Source organism: Prionailurus viverrinus, chromosome B3 (genome assembly GCF_022837055.1).
Source record: "Prionailurus viverrinus isolate Anna chromosome B3, UM_Priviv_1.0, whole genome shotgun sequence".
In the NCBI taxonomy this organism is placed as follows: domain Eukaryota; kingdom Metazoa; phylum Chordata; class Mammalia; order Carnivora; family Felidae; genus Prionailurus; species Prionailurus viverrinus.
The window spans coordinates 54982577-54995411 of record NC_062566.1 but is presented as its reverse complement, the minus strand read 5'-3'; the positions used below and the strand labels follow the sequence as shown (position 1 = coordinate 54995411).

The 12835-nt window shown below is 46.1% G+C and overlaps 1 protein-coding gene across 1 annotated transcript in view; it reads right to left on the bottom strand.

Moving 5' to 3' along the window:
• The window catches only part of FRMD5 (FERM domain containing 5), a 44624-nt gene extending 37183 nt beyond the window's left edge, over nt 1-7441 (bottom strand). The window contains exons 1-3 of the mRNA XM_047864254.1: nt 7367-7441; nt 2743-2785; nt 2436-2514 (exon numbers count right to left, since the gene is read on the bottom strand). Of these exons, the coding sequence (XP_047720210.1) occupies nt 2436-2497 (62 nt within the window). The 5' untranslated portion in view covers nt 2498-2514; nt 2743-2785; nt 7367-7441. The remainder of the gene's footprint in view (nt 1-2435; nt 2515-2742; nt 2786-7366) is intronic.
• Nucleotides 7442-12835: the final 5394 nt, after the last annotated feature.

Genomic DNA, 12835 nt, shown 5'->3' with positions numbered 1-12835 from the left:
GCCATGTGTCTGCTGTGTTCTTACTGGCAGCTCACTGAGTTGTTAGAATAATCCCTGTCATCCCCCCTGTTGGTCTAGTGAGGTGGAAACCAGACGATCCTGATGTGTGGTGTTAGGAGGCAAGGTGCTGGGTTCTCAAGAAAGGCGTGTTAAATTTGTCCAGACATGTGGACGGGAGTGTGGACTTCTGGGTCGGCCCTGGCACCATCACCTCTTTTGGCAGGAAAGCAGGGAGCAGGGGGAGTGGGGAGGGGCTGGGACAGGCTCAGAGTGAGGTTAATCCTCTGGGGGTCCTGAGCAGGGCAGGCTAGTGCTTTGCCAAAAGTCCTCTCTGTTTAAGTTGTCATTCATAGGGGTTCTACCCTTACTCTCCTGCCTAAAACTACAAGATTTCTCCTGTCATGTGGATGAGCTTGGTTTTCAGAAGCAAAGTAGAGCCACGTCCACTTCCACGTGGACAATCAAAACTTGCAGTTCGTTCATTCCTTCCCTCCTTCCTTTTTTTCTTTCTTTCTTCCTCGCTCTTCCTTCCTTCCTTCCTTCCTTCCTTCCTTCCTTCCTTCCTTCCTTCCTTCCTTTCCTTCCTTCCATCTCTCCCTCCTTCCTCCCTTCTTTCCTCTTCTTTTCTTTCAAATTTATTTTAGAGAGAGAGTGTAAGTGGGGGAGAGGGGCAGAGGGAAAGAGAGAGTATCTCAAGCAGGCTCCATGCTCAACACGGAGCCCAATGTGGGGCTTGATCTCACAAACCATGAGATCATGACCTGAGCCAAAATCAAAGGTCAGACGCTTAACTGACCGAGACACCCAGGTGCCCCAAACCTGCAGTTTCTGTGCCCAGTAAGGAGTATGAGGTTTGGTTCTAACTACACATTTCACTGGCCCCAGTGCTTCAAAGTTGGTGCATACGCACTGCCCCAAACATCCAAAGCAAACAACATTCCTCATGCTTCCAACTCCACTGCAAGACTCCCCCCACCCTCCACTGGGGTCCATGTGAAGAAGCCACTTTTCCTCTCTGTCCTACTTCTGTGCTTCCTTTGTATTACTTAGTCCTGTTTCTTGCCCTCTTCTCTCCCCCTTTCCTCGTTTTCCTTCTCAGAGAAACTTCATCTCCTTTTTATCTGATACAAAACTAGGGACACGCTCTTCGGAACAGGAAGTGAACATAGGTCCATATTCTTTCTTCCTCCCTTCTTCCCTCCTCTTTCCTTTCTTCGGAATTCCTCCAAGCAGTTCAGGATCTGGAAGTAGATCGCAAGGCCTTATAGGACAGAGTCTATATAACTGGCAACAGCCTCATCCAAATTTCTGTGGTGTCCAAGGTTTGGGGAATTGCAGGGAGAGTTGGCAGAGCTGTCTCCTCAGTTCTAGGATTCCCTGGCATCACCTCTTGACCTCAGGCCCCAATCTCTACAAGGTAACATCAACATTTTGCTAATGTCAAAATTAGATATTTCTCATATAAAAGTTAAGGATCCTCGTTACAGAGCATTCCTGGATCTTGGATCTAAGACTTTCAGAGAGAATGTGGCTCATATACACAAAACCCTGGTGAAGATCTGAAGCTCCTATTCATTGACCCTCTTGTAGGATAATGTGGGCACAAAAGTTCTTTCTCATCCTCGAGTGGTGCTGGATGAGATAGGATTCATTCCATGCAGCTGTCTGCCTGCCACAGAGCATGATCCCCACAATGAAGAGTTTATCACGGACCTGATCCATTAGCACACTGGGGGTTTATCCATTTGGATTTAAAATCTTCAGTATTTCCCAGCTTATTTTTCAGTGTCCTACTTCGGCATTTCTCAAGTACATTAGGCCACTGGAGTCTATTTCAATCCCCTAAAAAAGCAACCTGCCCTCTTGAAAAACATCCATGGGGGCCACATCCTTGGTAAAAGAAAAAAAATGCTTTTGATTAAATAGTTACTCCAGATCCCTTTGTTGATGACTAGTTTCTTTTTTTTTTTAAGTTTATTTTTATTTATTTTGAGAGAGAGAGAGAGAGAGAGCAAGCAAGCAGGGGAAGGGCAGAGAGAAAGAGGGAGAGAGAGAATCCCAAGAAGTTTCTGTGCTGTCAGTGCGGAGCCTGATGCGAGACTCGATCCCATGAACTGTGAGATCATGACGCGAGCTGATATCAAGAGTCAGATACTTAACTGATTGAGCCACCCAGGCGCCCCTGTAGATGACTAGTTTAAAATGAAGTATACACACTTGTTGAAGAAAAGAAGCTCACTCCATTCCAGTTCTACTGAGGGGGGTGAGTAAAGAAAGCATGTGGAAATGAAATACAGAAGAGGTAAGGTTATATTTAGGAAGATTCCTTGTTCATAAGAGTTAGAAGCTTCCAAAATAGAGGATCTAAGAGGTTTCAGTGCCTCTTTCCTATCCTCCCCAACAGGTCTGAGTGGCTGAGGGAAGTTCAGCCTTACCTGGTTATTTCTTCTTTCAGCGCAGCAGGATCTGCAGGGTAAAATTTCACGCGGAAACACATGGTGAACGGAGGCTGCGCTGCAGAGACAAAGATGTGCCCATTAGGAAACACCCTCCCCAGAGGACGACTGGACTTCCCTCCCCACAGGGATGCACAGCCTTCTGAACCATCCTAAGAGGATCTTCACATATTTAGGGCCAGCTCACAGTCAGAACAGTGGATAGTCACCAAGACTTACTATCAGTGGGAGGTTTTGTCCCACCCTCCCCAGGGGTGAGGCTTCCCATCTTCTCATGAATACTTACATCTCAATTGCTTCACCACAGACTTTGTGAACTCCAACCAATGCTGAAACAGAGAACACAGAAGAAGAAAACACTAATGAGAGAAGCAGTGTCAACTATAACTTGTTTTACCCAATTTCAGTGACTGGATGGATTGTAGCCCAGGGTGAAAGCAGCACAAAAGCTTGTGACATGTAGGCTTGGAGAGTAGAGAGTGATAGGGTTTTCTGAAGTAAGTTCCCCATGGAAGCAGCTGTGAAGGGGGAAGAGTTCCAGCTTCAGATGCCATTTCTGGGCCTCCCCGGCAATGCTGCCTTCCAAAGCAGGGTGCCAAAGCTCTGAGCCATATTTCTGGCACAGCAGTAGGCACAAGTGAATGCACGTATGTGTAATAGGGACAAAACCCCACCTGGCTTGGACAGGGAAATGCTGACTTCAGTGGGTTGTGTGTGTTTATGTTGTGTGCCAGCTATTTTTTGGCAGAGGTGGGTGGGCAGTAGGGACAGAGGCTACTGGTCATGGCTCTAGAAAGTATTAACAGGTGGAATTTCATACATGGTGAGAAGGCAGGGATGGCTGGTGTATACTCCATCTTTGTTTGAGCAACATCTTGCCAGCCCTTGTGTTACAGCGTACATACTCAGGATTCCTTGGCATCAGGGATGTTTAAAGTCTCAGTCTCATAAGATAACGAACCACAACCAATGTGTAGGATAGTACTGTATTTCCCTTGGATTTTCATAGAGGAAGGATATAGTAGAAATACATTTTTTTCCCATGGAACTTACATTTGCAGGAAGGAAGCAGTGAGACCATTCTGTATCTATTTCCCAGTTCTACATAGATGCTTCACACAATGCATTATGGATGCTTGTTGCTTTTATGCTAATCAGGAAACTTGACAGTTTGCAGAGAGCTATGACTGCTGTTAAGTGGGATTTGATTATCTGGAAGTAGACTAAAACCACTAGCCTTAAGCTCTGGGAAGGCAGAAAACTATGTCATCCACCGATGCCTAGGATAGTGTTCAATGGATAGCCGTCAAACAGACGATGGAAGCCCGTCCACATCTTCCTCTCTTCTGGCTACTTCCATTTAGTGTAACATCTTGGCAGAGTCCTCCCTCTGGCAGGAAAGCAGCCAGGGCCATGCAGACAGCATCCTGGCCTCCTGCAATTCCCAGCTCTTACCTTCTGGGCTGGGCTGTGGGTCATGCAGTTAATGGACCCACTAAGAGCCAGTTCTTCCGTCAGCTCCACATGGATAATCTGGGCTGACATTCTGCTCTCTTGCTTCCTCTGATCTGAGTTCCCACGAGGCTGGCAACTCATTATAGCCACTCAATGTGGTTAAGAGGTCCTTCTCACATTACAAGGCCCACCGCGGCTCGGCTTCACAGGGAAGCAAAGGCAAGAGATGAAATTGCATGGAAACAACTGGGGTTCCAGGCTGAGCCTATGAAGGCAGAGGAGGCCCGTCTGACCGGAGCACATCAGAATTGTGTACGGCAAGAAGAACACAGCAAGTGTCTGGGGCTCAGTAAACAGAATGCCCCCAGGCACCTGACTGAGAGATTAAAATAAAGAAACAAAGGAAGACAGAAACTACAAGGAAAGGCTATGAGATGCACTCTCAGCAGAAGGCAGGTGGAGCTGAATAACAAAAAGTCTATTCCTCTTGGCAAGAGCTGAGGAGGACTTTGGTCAGCACTGCAGTGAGGGCTCCAGAAAGGAGAGGCAGGAGGAGGGGACAGGAGAGGGGTGGGAAGGGAGGGGAAAGCCCTCACAGCTTGTCCAAGAGCTTTTGACAGTCTGATAGAGAAATCAGAAAAACCAGGGTTCCAAAAATATGGTGATGGTTACAGTTACCTTCTGTAGCAGTCTGGCTAAATCTGGGTCCCAGAATTACTGGCAAACTGATAGATAACATGAGGCTGGGAGCAAGGGTCAGGAGAAGAGAAAAGAAAGTTCAGAGGGGAGTTTCCATCTGTATTTGGGTCATTGGGACAGTGTGGCACAATCTGCAGGCTCTGGAGGCTTGAAAGGGTACCTCCACCTTGAAAGGAGAGGCTGAAAGCAGGCTGGGGCCCTGGGCCTGAGCCAGGAATAGGGAAAAGGGGGAGTGAGGGCATCTCCTCCAGGGGGGACCAGGAGAATCCCCAGACCCCCATGGGGACCCATGCAGAGCAAGCAGTGATGGGGTGAATGTGAGCTTGGGTTCTGCTGCCCCAGGGTAGGAGGTTTATTTTAGGACCTCACACCCTGAGAGAGCGGGGAGCTTACCTGCTCTGTCTCTACCATGAGTCAGTAGATCTAGAATGATAATTTTCACACAACTCTCAAGCACTCTCTCAAGCCTTAACCCCTGAGCCATCACACAACTTCAGAAACTATCAGGTATGATGAATTCAGCATGGAGCCTTAGAAACCACACAGACTCTGGCATCAGACAGCTCTGAGATGGAGACTGGCATTGCCATCTGCTTTGGGCAAGTTACTTAACCTAAGATTTTATTTACTCATTCAGAGAATGGATATCTGAATTGTGGATACTCATCTCATCTGTGTTAAGGATTAAAGAACATATGTGAAGCTCTTAGCTCAGTGCCTGATACAACTAGGTGCCCAGTAACATCGGCTGAAAGACCTAGTGCAGAGCCCTGCACACAGTTGCCACTCCATACATGTTAATTTCTCCTCTCCCCCATTTCTTCATATTTCTGTCTCCTCCTGCTTTTGATCTTTATTTACCTCCATATACTCTCTTATATGTCTCAAGTACATTCTGACCTAACTAGAAAATAATGAACATGGTACACTTTGTCCTCTTTTCTTCATAAGCTGTTCTCTTTGGGAGACAAAGAGAACTTGGGGTAACCGGCTTTCCTTCTTAAGGAGAAACAGCTCAGACCAAAAACCAAAAACAAGAACAAAAACAAAACAACAACAAGAAAACCCCTTGTAAAAACAGCCCATTATTATATAGTGAATGGACACGTACAGCATGTGAGGACATGTAGCATCCTGGTGTCATGGCACTTTTGGGGTCTTATACTATGGCCCAGAGCTAAGGACAGTATTTAGGTCAAGACAGTAGAGACTTTATATGGAGAGGGGCTGACCTTGACACTGCTCAAAATTCTGCAGAGCCAGGAGGACCAAAATATGTCAGTCAAGAGGGCAGGACTTGTTGAAGGAAAGGAATACAGTCCTTTGGATTCTTTCCTTAAGCTAATGTGTCCAGTATAAAATTCTAAATGTGACCTGGAGACACAGTGGCTCAGAGCATCAAAGAACAAAACAGCACTTGACTCTGGCATGAGGAGGGGCGGATCCATTCATTCGTTATCTGAGGTCCTGGGTACTGCTGGGGGGCTGTGTCTTCTGGGGTTCCAAGGCCCTTGTGACAACAGAGATGGAGCCCATGTTTGGAACTGTGAAGAAAATCAGTGGATTCATGAATAGGGGGTGGGCAGGGGCATAGCAAAGGGTGATGCTTCTGCATACTTTCCCACTTCGAGGGGGTGCCGGAGACTATATGCCCACAGAAATGAAAGGGCTGATGAAGAGAAGTTAGAGGAGCTGCAAGTTTCTGCTAGTGGAACATCTGGGCGAGTGGAGGGGAAAATTTTGGCATTATAAACCATTAACCCACACACTCATCATTCCTTTGGCAAATATTTACTGAATATTCTAGGCCCTCTGCTAGTTCTATGGGATATAGAGCAAGCCCACACACTCATGGGATTTACATTTTTGCAGGGAACACAGGTTTTCAAACAGGCAGCCACAGCATGGTGTAGATGCTACAACAGGGGTAGTACAGGGCACATGGGGGCACACAGGAATGGCCCCTCGTTCGGAGTGTTGATTAGGGAAGAATCCCTGGAAGAAGTGGGGAAGAAGTGAGGAAGTGAAGAAGAAGTGAGAGTCTAAGCTGAGACATTACATGTGAGGAATTAGCCAGAAGAAAAGCATGGAGTATGGAGGCGTGAGGCCAGGGAGAAGAAAAGTTCCAGGCAGGGGGACTGTACAGGTGAAGGCTCTATAAAGAGAGGATGGTGTTGGAGGAAACAGGTCAGGGGAGGTGAAGGTGGAGAGGGAGGCTGGGGCCTGGGGGTAATGGACTTGCTTTCCTATCTGTCTGGAATGTGCCCTGTGTCTATAGAGCCACATATGTTGTGTGCATCAGAATGAGTACTACAGCATTTGCAAGGCGTTGGAAGGCCCATGTCAGTTCACTTATCTTTCTGTTCTGCCCCCACTAGATTGGCGTGGCACTTTAGGTGAGACCCTTCCTAACTGGAACAGGGTGGTTCAGCTCGTTTACTAGAAAGCACGCAGGAGAGGCTCAGCCTGTGACCTATGCTCCAAGATCATGACCCAGCCCAGCTGCTCTGCCTCCAACTGGACAACTGGGCAAATCACTTTAACCCTCTGGGCTGCCATTTCAGCATCTGTGAAACAACAGGCCACACTAGGTGAGCTTCCATATCTAATACGGTGATCTGAAGAGATGACACCCAACTGCAGGGCCCGGTTGGTCCCTGACTCTTGAGGCTAAAATCATGAGTATGAGTGGCAGTTCAAGGACTCAGCCTACTGACAAATCCTCTCCTCCATTTGTGCTTTGAATATTGACTTACCCGCTGCTTATCTGGGTCCACAAAGCGGATCCCAAAATAGTCTTTCTCAAGAAGGTTCAGGTGGTGGCAAAGAAGGTCAAACAGGTACTGGCCTTTGGCATCTCTCTGCAAAGAAAGCAAGCTCCATTGAGAAACGATAGTGCTTCTTCAGTGTAACTGTGTTTTGATTGTCATTAAAGATCATCTAGGGGCACCTGGCTGGCTCAGTTGGTAGAGCATCCGATTTTTGATCTCAGGATCAAGAGTTCAAGCCCTATGTTGGGCCTAGAGATTACTTAAAAAAATCATCTACAAGTTGGATGAGGATGTGAAAAGGGCATGTGTCTGTAATGATGTCCTCCATATTGTGATGTGTTAGATAGTCTCTAGAGTTCTGAAGCTCTTAGCACCTAGAAGGAGCCAAAGAGCTCTTCCTTCCACAAAGGTGTCACAGAAGTCAGAGGAGAGTCAGGGAAGCCCAGTTCCAATCTCAATGCACAAAGCTTTCCTGAACAAGTGGGAGCAGGGAAAGTCAGTGTGGAATACACAGAGTCCAGCTGGCCCTGCCTCTAAAGTAGATCTTGAATCCACCCACTTCTCTCCATCCTATTACCAACTTCATGGTCAAGCCACCACCATCTCTCAATGTGCTCTCTCCACACAGCACAGTGATTGTGATTTAGACAAGCTACCTTTTTTTGCTGAATATGTAACAAAGGCATACCAATATATTCAAACATACAAAAGGAGACACGGTGAAGAGTAGGCCTCCCGTCCACCCTGTGTCTCAGTTTCCCTCCCCAGAAGCAACTCCTTGTGTTGCTCCTTACCAGCTCCTTGTATATCCTTTTTAAAAAATATTTTTGAGAGAGAGAGAGAGAGAGAGAGAGAGAGAGACAGAAAGAGAGTGCAAGCAGAGCAGTGGCAGAGAGAGAAGAAGAGACAGAATGTGAAGCAGGCTCCAGGCTGTGAGCTATCAGCACAGAGCCTGATGTGGGTCGTCACCCCATGAGCCATGAGATCATGACCTGAGCCAAAGTTGGACACTCAACTGACTGAGCCACCCAGGTGCCTCTCCTTGTGTATACTTAATGTAGGATTTTACACTTTTATACACAGGCAAGCCTATATATATATATATATATATACACACACACACATATATATATATACACATATCTATCTATATATACACATACACACACACACACATATATATATATATGTATATATATATACATATATATATATATATATATATAAAATCACTTTCAAAAATATAGTGGCAGTATATTTTATGCTGTATTCTATTTCTTGTTTTTTTGCTTCTTAGGGTATCCTGTGAATCTTTCTCTGGCAGTACATACAGACCTGCCTCATAGTCTTTAACTGCTGCAGACCACTGGGATGAACCTACATGTATTTGACCCGGCCCCATATCAATGGAATTTGTTTCTAATCTGCTATTACAAACAACAAGGCAGTGAGTACACAGTGATCTTTAATCAGGTTGCCACTCTTGCTTAACACAGTCAGTGGCTTCCCATTGCTCTCAGAATAAAACCTAAACTCTGACCACAGGCCCTATACACCCTAGCTCTTACCTCCTGTGAACTCCTCCCAAATCCTTCTTCTCACTGCTCTCTGGCCACGGCCTTTCTTCCTGATGCTCCAAGGATTTTCCCCGGGTCTCCATATGCTCTCTGCCTGGACTGCAGCTCTTCCAATGGTTATTCCTTCCCTCCTTGAGGTTTCAGCTCTAATGTCCTTTCTCTAGAGAGGTCTTTCCCCTACAGAAGGGCCTCTCTCAGTTACCATCTCATTTATCCTGTTTATTCCCTTCATGGGACTTACAACAATCTGTAATTATCTTATTGATTTACTTGTTTATTATCTGCTCCCTTTCTAGGCTGTCATTTTCATGAAGGCAGGAGCTGTCCCCCAGAACCTAGCTGGTGGCGAGGTCCTCAACAATTATTCACTAAATAAGCTAATGACTGAAGGACTAGAAGGTAGGGGGTTGGCTAAATTTTTCACAAAACGTGAGGAAATTAGGCCATTTCTAAACCTTTAACTTCTCCTTCAGGGACATGCCTCAGTATCCGGGATGAGCTGGGAGCAGAATGACTTGTGGAAAAATGTCAGAATATCTGCAGCTCTGCAGGATGGCAGTCTCTAGGCCTATCCCCAGGGGTCTCTGCAGCTCAGCTCAGACGGTGGCCTCTGGTGGGACCGTGTCTCATTTTGCATCCAAAACCAAGGTCGTCTTATAAGATCCAAAGTATCTCACCTGTGTAAAGGCCAAAGGGCCCAGTACTGCTCCAAGAAAGGGCAGACCTTTATGACCTCCACGCAATGTTTACTTCTCACCTCTTCCCCTTCCGCTGGCTCATCCTATACTTTCCAGGAGAAGTAGGGCAGGAGATCAGTTCTCTCAGCAAATATCTTAAGAAGCTTATCCTTGTAGGATTGGAAGGAAGAGAGAGTGCACATCTCAACAAAGGAAGGCTGTACCAGGTGGGCATCTCCCCACCTTTTCTGCTGGCCCTGCACTCCTTCCTAACACAGTCCCAAGGCAGCCACCCCGATTCTTACACCCTTTGATTTCTCACCAAAAAGAGCTACTCTCAAGGCAGACTTATGAATCATGCTGGGATCTTTGGGTGGTGCGCTACAAACCAGGTCTTTCAAAAGACTCTATCAACAACAGTCTTTTGGGGCAAGGGCTGCCAATGATTTCCTCATTTACACCCCAGAGTGTGGGGAGAGCTTAAACTCTTTCCTAAAATTCTTCTGGGAGGAGAGGAAATATGTTTAACTCTATCCCAAGTGGCATGTCCTGTACTATTATCTCTCTCAGAGCAATTGAAATGGAATATTAAGAAACAGTGGTATATTGTGATTATTTTTCTCCACACATTTTACTTTGCACCAAATGGCTACTTCCTGGTGGTCAGCTCAGGTGAGTTTTAGTGGCTAAAGGAGTTCACTTCCATCTGTACAGCAACTATATTAGCAGGGGCCTGGGGCAGCCATGGGGAAAATGTGCTTGTGTGATAGAAATCAAAAGAACTTTTAAATATTTTTTATAAAGTATTTATTATTAATTAATTTATTTATTTACAAGAGAGAAAGAATATGTGCAAGCAGGGGGAAAGGGGCAGAGGGATAGAGAGATAGAGAGAGAGAGAGAGGGAGAGAGAGAATCCCAGTGGGTTCCATGCTTAGCACAGAGCCCAATGCAGGGCTCAATCCCACGACCCTTGGATCATGACCTGAGCCAAAACCAAGAGTCAGACACTCAACCAATTGAACCACCCAGGCGCCCCAAATCACAAGAACTTTTAACAAGAATCATGTCTTCCATGAAAACAACTGGTTCTTATGAGTTGGCAGCTTGAATACACTGGTAGGGACCTTAGGTGGCAAGAACTTTAAATTCAATAGATCCAAACTCAGAGTTCTCCACTTCACAGGAAAAAAAAACAAAAAAAAAGGCAAGAATAGCTTTTCTCATCAGATAATTATGAAAAAGAAATCCTAGTATACCTCCCTTATCTCCAGAGAAAAGGATCTTGCTCTTGTTATTTTCCAGCATCTGGTGAGACCCCTACTCCTGGCCATGAAGTCAGAATTCTTTCAGGTTCCCATTTACCAGTCATAGATGCATGGGTTTGAGCTACAAAGCTCTTATGACGACTAATGAAGAAAATCATCTTCCTTTGCTGTTTCTCCAAGGCCGGAGGGTAGGAGGTTAGGGGAATGGAACAGAGTTCCTTGTTATGGCAGAATTCCATGAAGTTCAATTCCCAGCAGAAACACAAAGGCAGAATCAACTCAGAGCACTGCTGGGGCATCTTTCACCAAGGGTTGCAACCTGCCCCTCTCTTGGAGCACTCACACCAGTGGCTGGCAGAGTGGCCTGATGTAGCCTTTGGGTAGAGAGTCACATTCAGCTGAACCACCATGGTGGGCTCCCTACAATAAGCCATTGGCAGGGGCAAGTTTAAGAATTTTAAACTTTCTGGCCTTGTACTTTCAGATGCCAGCCAGCTGTTTCCTAGAATGCTCTCTTTTTGATCACCCTGCACTAGGTCTGGGGCTTTCTGGAATATTCTGTGGCAGCCAAGTCTTCTCTTTTGATGAGATGGCAAAGTCCAGTGAGTTCTGTCTTCTTTTCCCTTTGCCTGCAGTGGCCCTGACGCTACAAGCTAAACTGTGTATTGTGTGCTTACTGTTGTGCCATTGATTAAGCTGGAGAAACAGGCACTTGCGTTGACAGGTGATTACTGTTTAGTCACAAAGTCAGGGCTCCAAGCCGGAGGAAATTTATCTTCAGGACATGTGAGCTGAGGTAGAGCACCCAAATCCTGCTAAACCTCTGAGGTTATTCTCTTCCCAAAGATATTATTGGGTTAAAATAACTTACTCAGCATCCATTTAAAAAATAAATTTGTATTTTGTAAGCCACAATAGTACCTATTTGAAAATAATACTAGCAGTACTTGAAAATAATAGCGCATATACACGCAACCCATTTACGCTCTCTGAATGGTGTGTGGAATGATTGATGAATCCCTTAGAATCATCCTGCAACTCTGAGGTTGGGAGAATTCATATTCTTGCTCTTTCCTGGAGTGCCTGGCTTTTACTCTCTATTCTTTAGGGAAGAGACTGAGGCAGCATGCAGTGGGCCAGTGACCTAAACTATTCAAGGTTAATTGCCTTTTCTGACTCATAATCCATAAGTTTGGACAGGAGAGCAGCTTTATTTTTTTATTAAAATTTTTTTCATTTTTTAATTTATTTGAGAGAGAAAGCATGAGCAGGGGAGGGGGCAGAGAGAGGCAGAGAGAGAGAGAGAGAGAGAGAGAGAGAGAGAGAAAGAAAGAATGCCAAGCAGGCTTCACACTCAGAGTGGAGCCCAATGCAGGGCTTGAGACCACAACCCTGGAACCATGACCTGAGTCAAAATCAAGTCAGACACTCAACTGACTGAGCCACCCAGACACCCTGAGAGCATCTTTATTTTAACCCATCATGTGGTCAATCCCAGGGACTCTGGCATAGTGCACCCTGATCAGAGCAGCTGACATGTAGAATGCCCCCCCACCCCCCACCCCCGCCATTAGGCCTCACCTCATTGAATCGGCCTACTTGTAAGGCAGGGAGATTTTAAGTATGAGCTATGTGAGTCTTGAGTCTTGAAGAGAGCAAGAGCGATCATAACTCAGACCCTGGACCACGTGCTATTAAACAAGAGCTGGCCATGGTTTCATGGGCCTGTAGAGAAGGCAGAGGTGAGATGGAGAGGAGTAGGCAGTGGGCACATGCGGTCCAAAACCACAAGAACCCAGGGGTGTCGAGAGGCCACGCCAAGGAAAGGGGTGCCTAGAGGAGTGGGTAACAGCTGCACTTGGTCTTTAGGGAAGTGACAGGGAAGGGTGAGGCAGCAGGGATTGGATGGCATTGCAGCCTCTGTTCTAGCTT